Genomic DNA, 23,788 nt, shown 5'->3' with positions numbered 1-23,788 from the left:
CACAGACGCCATTTGACACATGCTCAATTTGATACAGGATCATTTGACACTGGCGCCATTTGACACAGGAATCATTTGACACAGGAATCATTTGACACTAGCGCCATTAGATACAAGCATCTTTAATTGACACAGGGGTTTTTGAAACAGGCGTCATGTAACACTGGCGCCATTTTGTGCAGGAGCCATTTGACACATTCATTTTTTGAGACTGGCAACATTTGACACTGGCATCGCTTGACTCTGGTGCCATTTGACGCAGGCATTATTTGACACTGGTGCCATTTGATACTGATGTTATTTGACACTGGTGCCATTTGACACGGGAATTATTTGACACTGATGCCATTTGACACTGGTGCCATTTGACACTGACAACATTTGACACGGGCACCGCTTGTCACTGGTGCCATTTGACACAAGAATTATTTCACACTGATGCCATTTGACACTGGTGTCATTTGACACTGGCGCCATTTGATCTATATGCAGTTTAACCCACAAACGTGGCTGTTATAATTCACATCTTCCACACCCATACATATTCTCAGTGTTTTACTTATTAAACTTTGCCAGTCAGCAAAGATCGCTTTCAACTCCAGAGATTACCAACCGGGCAGTTCACCAAGGGTTATCCAGGGGCGTTCAACCGTGCCGTAAAGCGGGGTGTTTCTCTCGGTCAGGGGGTGGCCGCTGACCAGAGTTGGGGAACCAAAAGGACCCCGCAAATGTAAATGTAGTACTTAATATCTCGATGATTTCTGTTAACTCTCCGTACTTAATTTTGTTTGATAAATGAATTGCATACTGTTAGTAAGAACATTGGCTGAGGCACCCCTTTGGAAGGATTGTGTGAATATAAATATAATAGATGCAAGAACGTAAAGGCTGGATGTAATGGTCACTAACTACATATGGACTATTAATTACTTTAATATGTGATTTATTTTATTAATTACTAGTGTTAGCAGAGAACTTAATTATTTAAATGAACTCATACATATTTTAAACTATCAAAATTATTGTTGCATTTCCTAAGTTTTCTGAGAAACTCACTTTATCAATAAAACTCCGGTTTCAAGAAAACACTTGTACTTTTATTGTGATAGATTGACAATGGCTCTGATATGGCTCAGTGCCAACAAATGTTTTGTTTGTTTTAAACAACAACAAAAAATAACAATTTATAAATCAAGTATGTTCGTACATGCATACAGTCGTTAATATGTGTGTTAAAAAACAAAATAAAACGAAAAAGGAGTATGTCATATACTCGTAGGAAGGTACAGAGACATTTGACGCAGGTGGTTGGAATAATCTGGACCCTGACCTTGATATTCTCACCTTATTTATGCTCTTATTACTATAGACAGCTAACGCCATATATAGGTAACCTAATAGACTAATCCTGTGCCATCTATGGGTGAGATTATATACTGATATCAAGGATATTGCAATCACTACACTTCACTGAACAAGAAACCAGGTTTTACGAAATTCTCTCTGAAATGATAGGATTTGTCAGTTGGTACTTAAACTTTTTTTTACTTATTATTCTTTATTTTGGCTTTCACCCATTAGGGTTGATCTTGGCAATACACAAATAACATTTTTCTTATTAACAAATACAACAAATTACTGAACATAATTGATTACACATCATAAACATAACATGAATAAACCAAACATAACATAAACATAACATACTTAACATAAACGGTACAGAGCTGGTAACAGTAGGTTATCACAAAATTATAAAAATAGGAACCTGTGTACAATATAAGAGGGCGCTTTTCGTTATTTAACCAAAGATTTTCTAAAATTTGTAGCGTTTTTTTAACAGAACTATGAAATTGGCAATCTTATAAAGAAACACAGCATATAGGAGTAAACAAATGTGATTATAAAACATAAAGATAAACATAATACAAACATACCATGAAGATAACATAAAAATGTCATAACATATCATACACTTAACATGAACATAACATAATAAAAACATAACATAGGTATAACATAAACATAACTTAACAAAAGCAATACAGAGCTGGTAATAATAGGTAATTACAAAATTATAAAAATTGGAACCTGTGCACAGTAGTAATGGGCGTTTTTTTGTTATTTAAACGAACAGATTTTTCAAAAATTAGAAGCATTATTTTTTTTAAAACAGTACTATGAAATAAATATAAACAAATACAATAAAAGAACCAAGAAAAATATATATAAATGCATAAAGAATAGTGTTTTAACTCAGTCAAAATATGCAGAGTTGGGATTAGTGAAAAAAGATGAAAATAGAGACGAAAATAGGAACCTGAACAAATGTATACAAATGAAAGTGAAAGAAATTTGGTTTATATTTATTATCATGGTGAGATATTAAGGTCATTTTTATAAATAAATTTTTCCAACAAATGGTAAATTCCAGGAGTGTTTAGACTAAGAAGGCAGGGTATACTTGTAGGCAATTTAATATCAAGTTTTATCAATTCATGCATGAAGTTTGGAAATTGGTCATTGATAGGACACTCAAAAGTATCCTCTGACCCACAATCACAGTACGGCGAACTGACTGTGTGAAACCTGGCAAGATGGCTAAGACAACAAGTGTGACCCAGCTGCATTCGGGTTATGGAAGAAATTACTTTAACATCATATACCATAAATATTTATGTAATTCAAATATGGAATCATACAATTTTAGAAAAAAACAAAATGTCTCCCTCTCGATTACAATTATTTAATTTTTAATCTTTCTGAAGCAAGTAGGTAGGTACCATAAACTTGATTATTCAAATTTGACAGCGCATAGTACGATCTACGCTCATGCGTAATCTGGCGGGAAAAAAAGGTAGTATCCAACACGGCCACCAGCTTGAACCGGAAACTGAACGTCACAACAAATACAGGACAATACTATTAAAATCTAGTGTGAAATCTAAGAAATTGCTTTGTTTAGATAATACAAATTCAAAACTACGGGTTTCATAAATCATTCATACAGAACCAGCAAAAATATTCCACTACCTAAATCATTATATTAAACTAGTTATCGGCCACTTGGACACCCACTAACTGGGCTGTATTATTCTATTTATTTCGGGAAACTCGTATCGGGCCGTGCCAACCAAAGAAACTAACATTTCCCAAAATACCGCTTTCTGACGAAGGTGTTTAATTTTGCATTTTCTTCGTCACTCATTTAAATGTGTCATTTCACAAGACAGACACATGTCTCGACTGGAAAGATAAAATCCACAAAAATACCAACCATCATCCTACGTATTTACAAAAGTAGAATTCTTCAGATAATTTAACACCATTTTATACCTACGTATTCACATCATATTGGTAGAATAAATGTGTAACGGTCGACATGGAAAACTTTGCAGTCGTCAGTCGTCACCAGGGTGGTATAACTCCGATCGAAAATTGTAACCGAAATATTGTGACGTCATATGATTACCTAACTATATCCACCAATGAAAAACTCTGAAAGTCTATGGAATAAACTTTCAGAGTTTTTCATTGGTTTATAACATAATAAGTAGGCTCCGAATGAGAATTTCTCTGTCTATATATTGGCAAATCTATGGTTTTTTAAGACCAATTTGTTTCATACAAAAAGCCCGAAGTTATCGATCTAGTGAGTGGTTTATTTATGGTCGTCACCATTTATTAGATTTTCGGGATACAAGCGATAGCTACTCGTCCTAATCTTGGAATTATAGAGATTTTTATAAACATCTTAGAATAATGTGTCATGTGCATCGCTTGGCATACGTTTTACAATTATTCGTTTCATCGTATAATATGATAAACACAAACCAACTAAGTTTGAATGACCCCAATTGACAATATTTAGACGGCCGAATAACAAAAACAAGCTTCTTTAGTTTCTTTTCTAGCCGCCTGTAATATTATCATTACATTATGTCACACACGAATGACCGTACGTCTATCCATATCTATAAGTATAAAATAAATATGTGTTACGTCGATAAGCAAGAAACAGTCCCGCCTATATAATAATAATGTGACGAAAGAGTGATTTTTTGTTAGTTATGTCATGTTGGAATCAACCAAAATGGGTACAATATTGACAATTAAAGTACATAACAGTTTTAATGACATTTCATGCCCGCACTGCCATCTAGCGGCAAAAGTCGTAAGCTTAATTATCGAGCTTTTCATCCAGTTGAAATACAGAAGACCTCTTGCACGACGAAATTCGTTATTTTCCCATGTTGTTATAAAATACTTGATTTATTTTTGTTACATCACGTCTCTCTCACGTCAAAACATCGCTTAAATTGTCGATTCGGTGGAGAAAAAAACAAAATTAAACGCGGGGGATTTCCTCATCCGTCGTCGCCGACTAAAATGATCAGAAGACGAGGTTTGGATGTTTTCGTTGTGCGGCATTTGGAAAATGTTTGAGCGTTCTTGCTGAGTGAGACTTCTGAATAAAAAATACTACATTTTAACTAGAAATCGGTCACAGTGTAACTAGTGCTGACGGACGGAGTTGTCTATTCTGTATTATGTATGTTATATGCAGGGGCGTCGCATACAAAATAGTGAGTGCATCGCACACGGGCGGCCGAACTTAGAGGCGGCCAAAGACCGCAACCTCCTTATTTAAAAAATGAAAATCTTCACAATTTTTAATATATGGGATATTTACGTATTTAAGATACGGAAATGGAATTTATTACAACTTTTTGCTAATTAGTGTGTTATTCTCATAACAAGAACCAGATTTTAAATCAGTTTTCTTGTAAACTTTCAAATGTGCAACATACATGTATAGCGGTTTTTTTTCCCACAGGTCATTGTTTTTTTCTGTTTTCATATCGATGTTTATTTTATTTTATTTTATAGAAACAACAGTAACTTTATTATAGTGAAGAAATGAAATAATTGATATTAAATATTTCATTGTGGGTCGGTTTCTTTTTAATGTCTAATTTGTGGTATGCATATTGTGTGAGTATGTCTGTATGTCTGTAAGTGTGAGAAGTTGTGATCTGTGAAGTGATATAAATGCGAATTGAACAGTTTATATCATTGACATGATGCTCCTTTTAAATGTGGACAGAGAATCCGAAAAAATGTCGATGTTGGAGTTTAATCAAATATTATTGAAGGTATGAAGAACCACAGTTAATTGACATGATTTCAAATATGCACACAAAATTCAATTAAAAAATTTGGGCTTTGTTGTAGGGCTGTAGGATGTTGGGAGGAGAAGGAGATGGGAAAGAAAAACATTAGTTACCTATGTCGTGAAAATGAAAAAACTGACTTGAGTGGGGAAAGACAATAGATGAGGCGGATGAAGTAGTTGGTTATTATTATATACACGGTGTCCGGAAACTCGTAGTACAAGCGGGAAACTGGAGAATCTACACCACATGGGGAACCCAAAAAAACATAAAGTTTTTTGATTTGAGCATTTTCAAAAAAAAAAAAAAAACAAAAAAAAATATTTTTCGGCTATTTTAGAGTTAAAGTTTTTTCTGGTATTTAGGGTTGAATAACAGATGTTTTAACCCTGCAGAGCAGAAATATTTTATGATTACACCGGGTTAAATGAAGGGTGATTTCAAAATAATGCTTCAAATCCGAGTTTCTTCATTTGTTTTACTTTCAAATAGTTTTAATTAGTTGGGTACTTTGATCTTCAGTAATAATTTATAAGAATTTGATTAAAAAAAAAAAAAAAAAAAAAAAAAAAATCAACTTCAAACTCGATTTACTCGATAACGAAAGCTCAAATAAAAAAAAATTATACTACAAAATCGACTCCAAATGTGATGTAGATTCACCAGTTTCCCGCTTGTACTACGAGTTTCCGGACACCCTGTATATGAGATATTATTTAGTTGAAAGCATTTGTAAAATATGACAAATTAAACATAGCTCTCGGAGCTAAAGAGTTTACCGCTCTGTCACGGAGGTTGTTCTCCAGCATTTAAAAATATGCTAAAATTAATCGCATTTTTTGGTTTCCGTACTGGGGCTATTGTAATCCTCGCGACGGCCCTGACACCGTCAGTTCTATGAGTCAAGCTGAATATGTAAATAATGATTGATGGATATTTCTAGGAATATGGACTACCGACTACCGTTTCGTGGGCTTAAAAGATACAAAACAAAACATGTTCAGGATGCTCTTTTGTTGCCGTTGCTTATTTTGATGTACAGGCAAATAATCACTTCTAATTCTTTGTGTTTTTGCCGCCACCGAGATTCTAATAGTTAAAACATGACTTCTTCGACATTCAAACTTTTTGACACTTTATGCCTTTCTGTTCTTTGTTCATTTTTCAATAATTTATCAAAAGATTCATTAGTCATTGTAAGTAATTTTGCTTCTCACTTTGCCCTTTACATATTATTAAGAATCTGAAATACTATTTTTAAGTAGACAAGAATATTAAATACATCATTCCTTGGGACACTTTTAGTTCTTCAGCTCTTAAAAAAATATATGTTATTTTTTAAGACAATCTCTATACATTTTCCGAGCTGGAAAGTAATAATATTAAATTATCTCGATAGAAAAAAATCTGAAAATGTGCTCTAAAAATTATTAAAAAAACACATTTGGTTTTGTTATTTAACATGTAATAGGTATGAAAATCATTCACAGTGTATCTTTAACCCTTCAGTACCTACTTTCATTACTTTTGTACAGATTGCAATTTTTTTCTGTGTATTTTAAATGCGCTATATACATTTTATTTTTAAATATTAAAATTTTAATAACAAACGTGAACAATGTTGTAAAAAAATATATACCTACTGCAATCATAAAAAAATTGAGAGAACTCGATATTTCGAAAACACGTTCGTTTTGTTTGAGGAATTTGTAAGAAACTTTACCTCCACTTATATATCACTTGCTGAAACTTTATAAATTATTGTACATAATGTTTTTCTCTTTACTTTTTATAATAACTATAAACAAAAAAAAACTTTTTCTACTAATGTATATTATACTTTAGGTACTTGAAATATAGTAATCGTTTTATATTACCCACACTCAGGCAGTCAGTGCCTTAGTGGGTTTTCATTTCTTTTGTAAACTATTTGGTATTATATATTATGTTATTTTATACTATCTATTAATATGTATAATATGTGTAAAGAAATGAAAATAAATAAAGTAAAAAAAAAAAAAAAAAAAAAAAAAAAAATATCATTCATATAATAAAAAATAAGAAATAGTTTTTAAAGTTAAACCGATTGTTACGATTGAAATTAAAAAAGTTTAATATTTGCAATGAAATCAAACTTCCAAAAGAGACGAAACCAATAAGCAAAACAGTTTATTCTACAAAAGGATGAAATATATTATAATATTTTTATTTTTGATTAAAACGGAATGACAAATATTCCCAGATTACGAATATCCTGACAATAATTTTTAAATCTCCTACTACCATCATAAATGCTGCTTGGGTCATGATGGAGAACTTAGCCAGCCGAGGAATTGAACTCACGACGCCGGGGTGAGACTAAGCCTGGCAGACGCGATGGCAACTTAGCCCCTGCCGGAAACCGTAAAAACTACACCCTGCACCAAAAAATTTAAGAGTTAAAAATAAGCACAGTAGAAGAAATTTCTGGTCAATCATTGGAATGTGTAGGTAGATGAGTTCATATTTTGAAAACACATCTTTACGGTGACCGGATAAATCATCAAAATGATAATTCATCACATCTTTAAAAAGTTATATAAAGTCATGGAAAGTGATGAAACAAAAACTTTATTAACTGGGTTAAGTAGGTTAGGTTAGCTTAGGTTTAAATTATTTTTTTTCATCGTTTCTAATGATTTTATATCACTTTTTAAAGGTGTGTTTAATTGTCGATGTGTTGATTTATCATGGAACCCATGAAATAATAATCGTGCCACTTGGATATAAAACTTATTAAGTTTTTATTTTTACTTGATATAATTTTGATTGATATAAAAGGGTCCTACTATTCTAAAAACTTGAAAGCAAAACAAACAGCCATTCTCCCGTTATTCGTTAATCCTACCGAGCACCGAAAGACTTAAATTAGTTTCTCAAAAAATGACACGGGATGCTTTATAAGAAGAAAGTAATTTAATTAATTTCCTCAAATAGACGGCACAGTCGAGTTGGCCGGAGCTGTCATTCTCCAATATTGATCAGGCGTATTGCCATAATGCTGCCAGTTGCCAGTCAAGTTGCCAGTACCTACCCACTACTCAGTTTTAGCTGTTCCTTGTTCATCCCATTGAACAAAGAAACTTTTAGGGTGGTTGGTTTATACATTATTCCTACCTACTTAGATGCCTTTGGTAGACAGAGGCGTACATTCCATATAGGCAAATACGCACTGCTTACCCTCCCGTAGGTACTCACCAAAAATATTTAAATTTGAAAAATTAATTCAATAAATAAATTAAAAAATCGGACTAGTTTGATGGGTACTGGAAGATAACCAACGATTTTGGAGTAGCATATTTGGAGTAATGTAATTTTTCTGTCCGAAGATATTTTTTTAAATTAAAAACATGAAATATATGTTCCTATCACGTGACGCCTTTGATCACATTGTTACACCAAAACCTTCTAGATTACAAGGCCGTGGCGCTCATTTAACTCATATGGGATTTTACAAAAAATTAAGGTTCCCATACAAGTTAGGAGGCTGATTTGATTAAGTATCCCGGCCTTGTGTTCTAGGAGGTTTTGGTTACACGCGATACGGGACCACGTGGTATACACTCTCTCTCCTCTGTTACCGTGCTGCTGGAACGAGACGGAGTGCGCATCACGTTACCCGCTAGGCTGTACTGTATATTACTACATTTTTTTACTCCAAATATATTATGCTCACGAATCGTTGGATAAAATCATTCGCTTACGTGCTGTTACACCCTTTATAGGTATACTATTTTTTTAAGACAGTAGGTTCAATTACAAAAATATCAATTTGGGTAAAACAAGTAAGTTATTACTTTTACGTAAATAAAATAAGATGGCGAACGGTGAACCGCTAGAAAATTTTGCGTTCGCACACAACGGAGGTATACCTATAGGTAGCGGAAGCGATTTTCTCTTCAACTAAAATGTATCAAGTTATAGTTGAAAAGCAATAGTCGTTAACAATATATAGGGTTTTCCAATAAGAGGTGTTATGTGTATTTAATTCTGGCCATAAAATGATTTTTTATGGCCGGAATTGGATGGTATTGATCTGGACAACGTTTTCTTTCAACCAGACAACGCTACGTGCCACACAAGCTACGAAACCATTGATCTTTTACGGGAAAAGTTTCCGGACCGTGTTATCTCTCGAAAAGGTGATCACAATTGGCCACCGAGATCTTGTGATTTAACACCTTGCGACTTCTTCCTTTGGGGCCACGTGAAAGAGAAGGTCTACGGCAACAGCCCAGCGTCGATTCAAGACCTCAAAGATGGAATTCGTGAGGCTATCGAGGACATAAGACAGCCACTTTGAGATTTGGTTATGGAAAATTTCATGAAAAGGATATGGTCCTGTAGGCGTAGTCGTGGTGGTCATTTGACTGATGTTATTTTCACTATTAACGGCATACCTTCCTCTTTATAATGAAATAAACATTTAATCATTTATATTAATAAATGGCATTTTTCTTTGAATATCAAAATAACACCTCTTATTGGAAAACCCTGTAGTAGCTAGAAATAGGTTTTATATTCTCTTTAAAATTTGCTCAATTATCTTAAGTCACTATGGCATATCGATGGCGACTCGACGCGACGGGGCTGCATGTCACGGACTTGCACCGGGGCAGCAGAAAGGAAGGGAGTAAAGACAGGGGGTAGGGGGTGCGTGATTGACAACTGCCTCATCAGTATTCCGGCCCCGCCATTGGCCAGACTGGAGCTGTCAATCAAAACCCTGCCCTGCCCTTTTGGAACCCTGTCGAAAGGGTGAGAAAAAAATCCAACACGTACTAGTATTTATTATATTTGTGTGTGTGTGCTGTGTTCATAATATTATAAAAACACAGGACCCCTTTAAAAAAATAGCGTGGTCGATTTACACGTATTCTTTCTTGCGTGAAAGGTGGGTAAGTACCTATTTACTTTACCTACACGCTTCCTACTCAGCTATTCATTCAAAGAAAGAATTAACAATATTTTATGGCCTCCAAAACACCGATCATTTTTTGCGGCCAGTTAGAAATAACTACTTAGGTACGATGGATAGGAAAGTACCTACCCTTTTCACATTGTATCCGTTTATAATAACTACAACATTCACACAATTATTTTATCTCTGGCGATCAGCTTTTCAAATGTAATCTATACAATTGTTTATCTTTTATAATGACATCCACGTGTAACCTAGAATTATAAATATGTCTCCAAATAAATCATGATTTAGATATAATATATCCACGACGCATTTATCTATTATGGATGGGATTATTTGCTTGAGTGCGTACCAATCTACTTACTTGGGGACATAATACATTATTATTGAATAAAACGATCAAATTATTGAAGGACAAATACTCATGTGTGGAGAGATGGAATAAAAGTAAGTAAGTACCTAAGTACTAGGTAAATATATCTCATATTTAATGGAATGCCAAGTCAATACTTACCCTTAGTAAAATAACAAGATTTTTTTGTAATGCCGTTAGGTTCTTCTATACACATTTGCTTGGGATTTGAAATCTCGAATACATTAATATCAAATTCTCTAATACATACTTCACTGCAAAATTCTGAATGTCTTTAGCAGTGTTAACGCAACTTTTGTATTTTTTATGTGACACGCACAAGAGTACAAGCTGCTCCCAACCGCCTAGAGCCAGTGAGACTATGGAATCCTCAGTTGGGGTATATTGTGAGGCTGTAGGTAGTGAAGGGGAAGTACCTAGCTGTTCAGATCTGGTCACCAAACACAGCCAAAGCTATTTCAAACAAATTTTAATTCACTCTGTTTTTCAAATACTCTATTTTTTATTGAATATTTTAAATAACATAAATAATTCAAATAAAATTTACTTGCACACGCCGGGATTTGAACCCGTAACCTCTAGAGTGCTAGTCGAGAGCCTTACCCCTCGTCCACGGAGACCAACTATATGTATCTCCCTTTAACATATGTTCCTGCTTTCCTCCACCCAATTACCTGTCCCTCTCTGAAAATATAGAGTACCTACATTCAGTGACATTGCAACAATTTATTTATTCATTACCAGTCTGTTAAGAAAACGTATACAGTGTACACGTTAAGTGTTCCATCGGTGCATTTAATTTGATTCTATTGCGGAAGCTTGTGCAGTGATAACCAACACTAATCCGCCAAGGCCATAGTATCGATCGAAAAGACCAAGTGTAAGTCATAATCCCTTTCCAATTCTAACTGTTAACCACAGATACCCAAATTGTTGTGTCAAACATGGATTACAGTCCACAACAAAACCACAAAACTGATTCGCATACAATATTTGCGATTCCAAACCGTTTCAAGGATATTTCAAAACTCCATAATTCACTATGGAAATCTCTTTGCTAGCTGATTAGTTCTATTGGACTTGAAAATCCAGTCAGAAATTGCAATAGGTATAAAAAGCGTTCGTGACGCTGAAAAATATAGAAAACAATAAAATTATTTTATGATGGTGTAAAAAAAAGTTGGTTACTTTCGTATTTAAAACCACGCCACAAATTATTATTGCAATTATTTTAGGAAATTAAATTAAAACAAAAAATAACTATTTATCTTTTTTTGTACCCATAATTTATATAGCAGCAACGCCTTCAACCATACAGATATGTTCGTAGACCAGATATTTGTACTGTGTGTCGTATTGTGCGTGCAATAGTTCTCCTTAACTTCATATATTTCAATTTCTTTTTACAGCTAAGAAATCTGCCAACTACGTCTCTAAAAGAAAAAAGTCTTTTCTTCCAAATCCTCAAATAAAAGCTTCAATACCATTCGCGTCAGACATTAATAAAATCGTAGCTCTTGGCAGGTATCAAATAAAAAGAAAAATATTCACTAATTTTCAATTAGATCAACAATGACATCTGAAGTGTGCGCCGTTACTCGGCTCAGTTGCCCAAGTTTGGGGGGGTGTTGGGGATAGGCGGTGATAAGAGGGTGGGCCTTTAGGGTGGCCTGATATTAAATTTCACCTGGCTAGGCGTCAGTTGGTGACAGTACTTTGTCACTTCTGTATCTAATCGCTTCTTGTCTATGGGTGGAACTCGAAATTTGTAATAAGTTCTTCGTGTATTTTTTTTATGGTTTATGCTTTCAATATTTTTATTCTCGTTTTCGTAAAGTTGGATGACGCAGGAAGAGTTCTGAATTTAGAAAAATATGGGAATAATAATAATAATCTAACAAATACTTTACCGCAGTCAGCGGGAAGATTGTAGATAATTTAGGTAAGTACTATTTTCGAAAAGTTATTTTCCATGGTTGAGCTGAGGAGCTTTAAAAACCCAAGTTGGCTGTCGAAAGTAAGGCACTACGTCAAATTGTCATATTTTTCAAATCTTGTAGTTTTTTTTACAACACCAAATGATGTCATCGTTGGGGATCCTGTAAGAGGGTATTTTTAAGAAAGGAAGGAAAAGTGTATTATCTGGGGATCAGTGGGATCACGTCCACGTCCACGAGTCCACATCCCCCTACTGCGGTGCAAGGCGATGCGATGGGTCGAGAGAGTTCAGCTGGAGAGGTCGAAGGGTCTGGTCCCTCCAAGCAGTTGGGGTGCAGACGCATTCGCTGCAAATACAAGGAAAACCTAACCCCATGAACCCAGGAGCTCCTGCTAAGTCACAACATGACAGAAGTGATGGTTATTGTATGAATTGTTCCCGGAGCGGTGACACCAAAACCCGCCTCCCAAATTATAAATAATACAAAACAAAGTTTTCAATCTTGGACGAAATCAGTTTCTAAATATTTTTTTAATAAGTGACATTGAAAAGATCGCCTACCTAACTAATAATTAGGTAATGTTATTCGTCAGAAACATATCTGAAAATGACCAGAGTTGAAATAAAAATTTATCCAATCCCACCCTGTATTTCTTTAGAAGTAGATGCCTATGACAGTTCAAATTGAACCAAATTACGACGTTAGATGAAATATAATTTGAAACTTTAGGATCGTCGGAACGCGGTACGATTTCGTATTAGTTTGAGAAAACTTTGTCAACGAGAAAAGCACCTGCAATAGAAGGTGGACAAAAGACCCAGTAAAACTATTTGTAAATTGCAAGAGAAGAACATTAGTGACAATAATAAAATAACTAAGATCCAACGCCATGTAAAATAGTTGAATAACAGACGATAAATAAATCCAGATAAAATTTCATGACCAAATATATATACGAAAACCTAAAATTAACAATCAAATACCAGTCGTGAATCGTGAATAAAACATTCTTGCTTATTAATAAACTCTTAGACAAAAGACTCGTTTTATAATTGTTAATGGAATTATAGACAGCCCTGACTTACTAAGCCTAATCACTGTCAACATACCAACTACTTGATCTAAAATTATTTTTAATTGCAACAACAATATCCGAATTAAGTCATTTAGATGCTCGCTTTTAGCTAAATTACATGCAGTTGGTAATACTTTCGCAGAAATAGAAGTTGTGTTCAACTGTACGGAATATAGTTACAAGAAGGCTTTAAAAACATACCTCAATAATATTAATAATTTAGGTAGCATAATACTATTCTTCTGCATAAAACTAATGGCAATTTTTACTTCTTGATTACTGTTCCACTAAACTTTTATGTATGACAAAGGTTTTTAAAAGCCCATACAGGTGTATTAATTTATAAATATTCTTTTTTTTTAAATAAAACTTTTGTTAACAGGACAAGGTTGTTTGTGTAAATTATTTATTATATTATATTTTTATAGGGTTTTATGTTGAATATTTATTATTAATGGAGTTACACGTAAAGTTGATAAATAACCATAATATCTAAACGCTCCGGACGAGTTATGACCTCATCCGAACCGACGACAGTTGAAGTGACAACTGATTTGGATACATGTGACGTCACCCAATCAGCTTTAAATTGGGCCGTTTGGACGGGTTTTAGCATTATTTTCTTTAGTCTTTGGGTTTTATGAAGATCTTTACAAAATAATTTAACCTTGGAAATGTGAAGTAAAAAAATACTCTATCAAAAATAGAATTCCTCGTTGTGTGTGAAATCTAGAAGAATAAAAAAATATTGTGGATTTTCCGTCCCTAATGAATCTTTTTTCTTTGTTTCCAGAAAATGGACTTCCTCGTCGCTTACGCACCGCATATACCAACACACAGCTGCTCGAGTTAGAGAAGGAATTCCACTTCAACAAGTATCTCTGCAGACCCCGGCGGATAGAGATCGCAGCTTCTCTGGACCTTACTGAGAGACAGGTAACTATTTTTTCCATGTAAATTCATGAGCTCAATCAAGCGAAAGTTTTTTCAGCATAACCTTTCCAATCATTGACAATAATTTCAAAGACTTGTGGGTATATTTCAATGATTTGCAAAGCTTGATTTGATGCAGTTTCCACCAAATATATGTTGTGCCTAAAATTTAAAGAGTTTAAGTCTATCAGTGACTGTAATAATAAATACTCTGTTTTGTGTTGCAGGTCAAAGTTTGGTTTCAAAATCGGCGCATGAAACACAAACGTCAAACGCTGACCAAAGGAGACGACGGGGATGACAAGGACTCCACAACTTCGGAAGGAGGTAAAAGCTCGAAGATGTCATCCGATAAATTCATGGATGAAGATGGACCAAGCAGTAAAAAGAGCTGCCAAGGATGCGAGATGCCCCCAGCAGGGCTATTAGGACCAAACGAAGAACTTCCCGATATGAATGCTTCTAGAGGCAACAATAACAACACTCCGAGTGCAACTAACAACAATAACACCAACTTCAACACCAACAGCAATGGAGCATCCAGTATCACCAGCTCTGGGTCATTTGATAAACTAGGAGGAGAGGAAGATTCTAGATCGAACGAATCGAGCGGTCTTCACCTCACGAGCCCTCGCCTTCCCAGCACCAAAAAAGTAAAACAGGAAAACCGAAGGAACTCACCCAACCTCGAAAATATCGGATTGTGTAAAACTTCTCCGCAGTCGAGTAAAGAAGGACACGCGTCCAACTCCATGCCAGGAATTCTAGATAATATGGCTCCTGGAAAAGGGCTTTCTTCAATGAGTCTGACTCCTTCGTCCACCCCGGGGACTCCCTCCACTATGCATCCCAGTCCCCTTGGGGCTCCTCCTGGGGCACTGTACCCTCGGCCTTCTCCCCCTGCCGCAGCGACCAACGCGGCCTCGACAGTCACTGTTCAAAATGTGCCTAATGCTATACCCCCTTACATCATAAGAGGTTCTCACCTAAACAATTTACCCAATAACTATGCTGGAGCCCATTCTGATTATAGAAATGACGTCGTGGCTCCGCCTCTAAGTCGCACTGGAAGTAAGCAAGCACAAGCGCAACAATTCCAACAAATGCATCCAAACTACGCTCATGAAATTTATCACACTGGTCAACAAGGGGTATCGAGTATGGAGCCACATCACTTCTCTAGAATCCCAGCCCATGCTAGGAGCCATGAAGTTGCACCGCGAGGGGCTGCAAGGGGAGCAACAAGACATAACTACACTGGCGCATTGAACCAAGTGTATCACCAACAGAACTTCAACTACAACACTTATAAAAACCACCACGATCAAGGGTCCTACCATCACAACCCCACCAACTACGCACAGGCCCAAGCTTACGCTTCTGAACATGGTCCATACCACCCAAACAACCACTTCGGATATCACTATCCAGCTGAAATGGGTCACGCTATGAATGTGGCAGGTCCTGTGCAGAACGAGTCCAGCGTTATACCGCCTTACTACAATGCCGATCCTCTGCAGCATAAAAATAACCATAATATGGAATATTCGAGCAAGCACGGATATTACGAGGGTGCTGCTTATAACCATGCTCCAGCCCACAGCGCTGCTGAGGCAGCTCCCATCAACGCTGCTGCTTACAGCAACAGCGCTAACGAATCCTTCCCGACAGCAAACCCCAGCGCCAACCACGTCACCAGCGTAATGACGCCTCCCACGAGTGTTCAGACAGACTCCAGTGATAATTACAGTTCATTCCACCAGTTCTACGAAGCGTCTCAGGTGCAACCAGCTTCCGCGGGGGACAATAGCAATAGCTCGTCCGACTTCCATTTCCTTAGTAATTTGGCAAACGACTTTGCTCCGGAATACTACAGCATTTGAGTTGAAGAACACAATGGGATTTTGGTTGATAACCTGTTCCCATAGACATTTTTTCCCACTGCCGTGATTAATTAAAATATATAATTATAAGTGCTCTCAATAGTGCCTCAGTTTTAACAAAAAAAAATAACAGCTGTGTCGTACTTTTTGAAAAATGTAGCAAAACACAGAATTTAACAATTTAAAAATAAAAAACATGTTGAAAAGGATAAGCATTCAAAATGTTACTCTTTTCAGAATAGTTTCAAAAAAATTAAATGTTTTGTTATTCCAGTCAATGATTAATTTAATACATGAGGATACAAAAATTATTTTCCTGTTGATATTATCTTTTTATTATTAATATTATTATTATGTACAGTGAAAAAGCACGAGATTATTAAAAAAAACATTTCGAATATTAATTACAAGGGCACTTAAAAAATTCATGCAAATTGCTATTTAGACTACTAATAATGACTCAGTTGTAGCTAAATTATAAAATTATTCACGTAGTTAGTAAATAGATTTAAGACTTAAGATTGTTCATAATTTCTGAATCCTTTATTTAGTTAAATAGGCACTGCATTCATGTTACAATTTCGAGCTGTTTATAAAACTTGTATGTATATATTTAAGAATAATAAGAAACTATGGCATTTAGGAGTTTTTGATAATAATAATATGCATTATAATTATTATTACTATGGTTAGGTGCAAATATTAAAGCTTTATTTCTTGACAACTCAATATGTGAATATACGAGCATATTTATATTCTAATTTTTAGAAATAAAATTAATAATATCTACACTAGGTTTTTTAACTACATTTTAATATAAATATTGTATAATAAACATTTTTCATTTAATATAATTTTTCTCACAATTTTTTACACTTATACATACTAGCAAAATTGATTTTGTTCACAAAAAGGTTTATAACTTTAAACTAATATTAAATGTATAAACATTTGATTTAAAAATATATATATATTTATATATGTTTTCATTAAATATTTAAAAAAACAATATTTTAAAAGCTTCATATGGACAGTTAATATAAAAATTGCACTTAAGTCTTACATATTTTCACACAAAAATAACTCATAGCTCGGAGAAAACTTGTAAAATACGTTAGATTACTACTATTTAAAAAAATGAGGTTATTTTTTTGGTTATTTGTACATAATTATTAAAACATTAATGATTATTTCTTTTAATAACAATAACTGTACAGTAAAACGTTCGATAATATTATACATATTAAGCAAATTTTATTATGTGTTTTATTTCCCGACATGTTTTTAATTAACCTCTCAAAAATATAGCAAAGATGGATCCGTGATACTAACAAATAGTATTCATATTTAGAATGTTTCATAACTTGTATATATAATTTTACTATTGGTTTATATGTATATAAGACAAATTTAACCATGTGTTGCTCTGAAATACAAAGAAACGACATTTAAAGTTTCTTTGTCGATATTTTTATATTACACAATTTTTTTTTATTTTTTATTCTTTATATTGGCTTTCACCCATTAAGAGTGATCTTGGCCATACATTACAACATTTTTCTTATTAATAAATACAACAAATTACAGGATAAAATTGACATGATTGACAAAACAACATTGATAAAACAACATAACATAACATAACATAAATAAACCAAACATAACATAAACATAACATAACATAAATATAACATAACATAACATAACATAAGCATAACATAACATAAACATAACATACTTAACATAAATGGTACAGAGCTGGTAACAGTAGATTATCACAAAATTATAAAAATAGGAACCTGTGTACAATATAAGTGGGCGCTTTTCGTTATTAAACCAAAGATTTTTCTAAAATTAGTGGCGTTTTTTAAAAATAGAATTATGAAATTGGCAATCATATAAACAAACACAGCATATGGGAGTAAACAAATGTGATTATAAAACATAAAGATAAACATAACACAAACATACTATGAACATAACATAAACATATCATAACATAACATGCACATAACATGAACATAACATATCATAAACATAAACCTACCATAAACATAACATGGGTGTAACATAAACATAACTTAACAAAAACAATACAGAGCTGGTAATAATGGGTAATTACAAAATTATAAAAATAGGAACCTGTGCACAATAGTAGTGGGCATTTTTTGTTATTAAAAAGAACAGATTTTTCCAAAATTAGAAGCATTATTTTTTTTAAAACAGTTCTATGATATAAATATAAACAAATACAATAAAAGAATCAAGAAAAATATACAAATGCATAAAGAATAGTGTTTTAACTCAGTCAAAATATGCAGAGTTTGGATTAGTAAAAATAGATGAAAATAGGAACCTGAACAAGTGAATACAAATGAAAGTGAAAGAAATTTGGTTTATACTTATTATTATGGTCAGATATTAACACTCGCGCACCGAACAGGGGGAACACTGGTACACAAAAGAGTGTTTTATGTTTTATCTCAGTTGTTTTTTACACCACATACTCTTTAATTTAGGTAATCCTAGAAAAACTATTCAGTTATCGATCTACATTTGAAAAAAACATATCGCATTTATATTTCTTTAGATATTAAATAATTTACAACAAATTCTGGAAATTTACTCCCCCTTCCGTCTCACTTCAGCTCAGTAACATTGCTGTAGTTGCCCCGCTCGTATCCCTTCCATTAAAAATATTCGCCTAGCTATGCAGGTGGCGAGATCCCGCGAGATACGAACTCGACCGTAAAAGTTGCATTTTAATAGAAAGGGCGGTGTCGTAATATTTGAGTCACGTTTGCTTTCCTACCATTACTTTTTACCTTTTCGCAACACTTAAATGATTGACCACTAGTTGAAATATGGGCGTCGGCATAAATGGACAATACTAACTGTAGCTACTAATTTCGAAGTTATACAGAAAGGGCTAAATTCCGGTCGCTTACACTGCATATTTCGTATGTCCTTTTGCTATACTAAGATGTTCTTTTGCCGGGCCAAGATGTCGGCCTGTCTGGAATACATCCGGTGTGTGTCACAAATTTTATGAACAAGATTAAAATTATATCTGTCTCTATTTCTCACATGAAAAACACATGGACCAGACAAAGACATTTATTTTATATTCAAATTTTGAAGGAAAGTGTAAACAAGGAGTTTGAAAAAAGTACAGTATGGTTTTAAAAAGTTTATCGCAAACGTGTGTTAGCAATAATTGTGTTTTAGTTTATGATTCCTAACTTTATCGTAAATAATTATAATCTGTGAGACCGAACCAGTTTCTCTCTGTTACATCTTCAGACTGGTAAGTACATTTTAAACTTTGGCAATGGTGTTTTTTAAATACTCTTAAAGGGGTGTAAAACATTTATTCTATACGATATTAAATTTGAATGAGGAATGTGGAGATCCGTAAAGAGTGCAAGGCTGATGTAAGCGTAATGAGTAAGATTAAGAAAGGGACGCTTAGATGGTTTGGGCATGTAGAGCGAATGAGTGAAGATCGAAGTGTAAGGAGGATATTTGATGCAAATGCGAATGGTACCAGAAGTCGGGGACGCTCGAGGAAGACATGGTATGATCAAGTGAATCAGATACTCGAGTCGGGACATGTCAAGAGTCAAAATAATAGAAGAGTATGTATGAGATGATGTATGAATGTGAATGAGGCAAGAAGTGTGTACCAAGACCGAGTTTTTTTGGCGATCCGTCCTCTCTGCCTACCCCTGCGGGGAAACGGCGTGATTAGTTAGATATTAAATTTTGCAATTTAGTCGTTTGATTTTATTAATGAAATAAGGGTCGGAATTTCCATCTCGGTATCTAACTGCATATTTTCGCAGCTTATTATGGCATCTTTACATAAGTTGTAAATTTGGTTCGAGATTCATATTTATTTAATGAAATGATTAGATATAGATTATGATTTCCTTTATTCATATCAATAAAGTACATTTACTTTTTTAAGGCATTTTTATTTGGTGTGCCGCGGAACAAATCACATTCATGGTTAGGAGCAGTTGGGACTCTTGTGGGATATTCACAGAAAAAAACACCAAAAACAGGTATTTCTGAGGTTACAATAAAATATAACTATAACAGTTTTAAAATACCTTGTTTTTTCACTGTTTTAATCCGTTTTATTTCGAACCTTGACAGAAGGACGCGTTCCCAGATGATCGCGTTGATTTGGTGTCATCTGCGGTTCAAAACCGTTCATCGTTAAAAATATAAGTGTCCTTAAATGAAAAACTTTTAACTGAATATATAAATATGTATATATATATTTTTTTAATTGTCAATTTTACGCCCGTAATATACCTTCAAACGAACCCATCATTTATCGTAAGGTAAACACTACGATTTGATCCTAAATGTAAATATAATATATCAAATCATAAATTAGGAGAATAAAGAATTTAATACCTTCATTAATATCTAAATATGCTATAATATTCGCAATAACATCCGTAACCAGTTTAGTAGTGGTAGATTTGTTTAAAAAATATATAATAAAAAAATATATTCATCATTTACAGACCATCCTATGCAAGAAACTAGCCACCCACGTCGACGCTTAATCGCCAATCGGCAGTCGAGATTCGGAAACGAGGCGCGATGCTTGCTACGTACCCGCCTTCTCTGTTTTCTTTGAAAACATATGCGTTATGGTCTAAATTCATTAGAACATTAATTATGACTTTATTTATGAAACGATTTTGATAATGACTACTGAAATATGTAATATATACTTCCCTCTAATTATAACCAAAACAAATTTCATCGAATTATGTCATTAACACCTTTTAATAAGCAAAACAAATTGGGGGACTGAGTGACCCCGCTTCGGATCCAATGTGATTTTTTTCTTTCCGGGACGAAAGGGTTAAGGCCATTTTTATAAATAAATTTTGCCAACAAATGGTAAATTTCAGGAGTGTTTAAACTAAGAAGGCAGGGAATACTGGTAGGCAATTTAATATCAAGTTTTACCAATTCATGCATGAAGTTTGGAAATTGGTCATTGATAGGACACTCAAAAAATTATGGTCCAGAGTATCCTCTGACCCACAATCACAGTACGGCGAACTGACTATGTGGAACCTGGCAAGATGGCTAAGACAACAAGTGTGACCCAGCCGCAGGAAAAAATTCGGTTTATGGGAGTCACTCGAATAACCGAAATTGAACTTGATTTAGACTAATTTAGGGCTGGGGAATCCGAATCTGTAAGAACTAGGTGGGGGTCGGCACTATTAACTGAGTTATAGGGTTTTGAAATTTCGTACGCGATACATAGAAACCATGTTTTATTTATCAACAATGACTTAAGAAAATCAAATTAATGACTTTTTAATATTTTGACATTTCAGAAGTGCCAACCAAAAAATAAAAAGTGTTGCCATATAATAATAATATCAATGCATGGAAAATTCAGAAAATTAAATATCATTTGCCAGATTTGTAGTTTATTATTTAAAATCTTGTAAATATTAAATTTATATATATATATATATATATATATATATATATATATATATATATATATATATATATATATATCCTAACCTAACTGTGATTTTCTATAACAAAAAATTGCCCCTTTAATAACGCCTGCTCGCGTCCCCTTTAGAGTTACATCCCAGTTTTCAAATAGTTTGTGGGCTACGCTAGGTTTGTATAGACTGGTTTGTGATTTAATTCTAATACCTTTTTTCCATGTTATTTCCTGTTACAAAAAATCGCCCCTTTAATAACGCCTGCTCGCGTCCCATTTAGAGTTACACATCCCAGTTTTCAAATAGTTTGTGGGCTACGCTAGGTTTGTATAGACTGGTTTGTGATTTAATTCTAATACCTTTTTTCCATGTTATTTCCTGTTACAAAAAATCGCCCCTTTAATAACGCCTGCTCGCGTCCCATTTAGAGTTACACATCCCAGTTTTCAAATAGTTTGTGGGCTACGCTAGGTTTGTATAGACTGGTTTGTGATTTAATTCTAATACCTTTTTTCCATGTTATTTCCTGTTACAAAAAATCGCCCCTTTAATAACGCCTGCTCGCGTCCCATTTAGAGTTACATCCCAGTTTTCAAATAGTTTGTGGGCTACGCTAGGTTTGTATAGACTGGTTTGTGATTTAATTCTAATACCTTTTTTCCATGTTATTTCCTGTTACAAAAAATCGCCCCTTTAATAACGCCTGCTCGCGTCCCATTTAGAGTTACATCCCAGTTTTCAAATAGTTTGTGGGCTACGCTAGGTTTGTATAGACTGGTTTGTGATTTAATTCTAATACCTTTTTTCCATGTTATTTCCTGTTACAAAAAATCGCCCCTTTAATAACGCCTGCTCGCGTCCCATTTAGAGTTACATCCCAGTTTTCAAATAGTTTGTGGGCTACGCTAGGTTTGTATAGACTGGTTTGTGATTTAATTCTAATACCTTTTTTCCATGTTATTTCCTGTTACAAAAAATCGCCCCTTTAATAACGCCTGCTCGCGTCCCATTTAGAGTTACATCCCAGTTTTCAAATAGTTTGTGGGCTACGCTAGGTTTGTATAGACTGGTTTGTGATTTAATTCTAATACCTTTTTTCCATGTTATTACCTGTTACAAAAAATCGCCCCTTTAATAACGCCTGCTCGCGTCCCATTTAGAGTTACATCCCAGTTTTCAAATAGTTTGTGGGCTACGCTAGGTTTGTATAGACTGGTTTGTGATTTAATTCTAATACCTTTTTTCCATGTTATTTCCTGTTACAAAAAATCGCCCCTTTAATAACGCCTGCTCGCGTCCCATTTAGAGTTACATCCCAGTTTTCAAATAGTTTGTGGGCTACGCTAGGTTTGTATCGACTGGTTTGTGATTTAATTCTAATACCTTTTTTCCATGTTATTTCCTGTTACAAAAAAATCGCCCCTTTAATAACGCCTGCTCGCGTCCCATTTAGAGTTACATCCCAGTTTTCAAATAGTTTGTGGGCTACGCTAGGTTTGTATAGACTGGTTTGTGATTTAATTCTAATACCTTTTTTCCATGTTATTTCCTGTTACAAAAAATCGCCCCTTTAATAACGCCTGCTCGCGTCCCATTTAGAGTTACATCCCAGTTTTCAAATAGTTTGTGGGCTACGCTAGGTTTGTATAGACTGGTTTGTGATTTAATTCTAATACCTTTTTTCCATGTTATTTCCTGTTACAAAAAATCGCCCCTTTAATAACGCCTGCTCGCGTCCCATTTAGAGTTACATCCCAGTTTTCAAATAGTTTGTGGGCTACGCTAGGTTTGTATAGACTGGTTTGTGATTTAATTCTAATACCTTTTTTCCATGTTATTTCCTGTTACAAAAAATTGCCCCTTTAATAACGCCTGCTCGCGTCCCCTTTAGAGTTACATCCCAGTTTTCAAATAGTTTGTGGGCTACGCTAGGTTTGTATAGACTG

General features: G+C 34.3%; 1 protein-coding gene across 1 annotated transcript in view; it reads left to right on the top strand.

The window, feature by feature from the left end:
• Nucleotides 1-16,341, top strand: part of pb (homeobox proposcipedia) — a 148,529-nt gene extending 132,188 nt beyond the window's left edge. Inside the window, exons 2-4 of the mRNA XM_089639903.1 lie at nt 14,319-14,461; nt 14,686-16,138; nt 16,190-16,341. Of these exons, the coding sequence (XP_089496029.1) occupies nt 14,319-14,461; nt 14,686-16,138; nt 16,190-16,341 (1,748 nt within the window). The remainder of the gene's footprint in view (nt 1-14,318; nt 14,462-14,685; nt 16,139-16,189) is intronic.
• The last annotated feature ends 7,447 nt before the right edge of the window (nt 16,342-23,788 follow it).

This window comes from Hesperophylax consimilis, chromosome 14, assembly GCF_061612785.1.
Source record: "Hesperophylax consimilis isolate HC1 chromosome 14, BYU_Hcon_1.0, whole genome shotgun sequence".
Lineage (NCBI taxonomy): Eukaryota > Metazoa > Arthropoda > Insecta > Trichoptera > Limnephilidae > Hesperophylax > Hesperophylax consimilis.
Note: the sequence above shows the minus strand (reverse complement) of the source record. Positions and strands in the feature narration are given on the sequence as shown.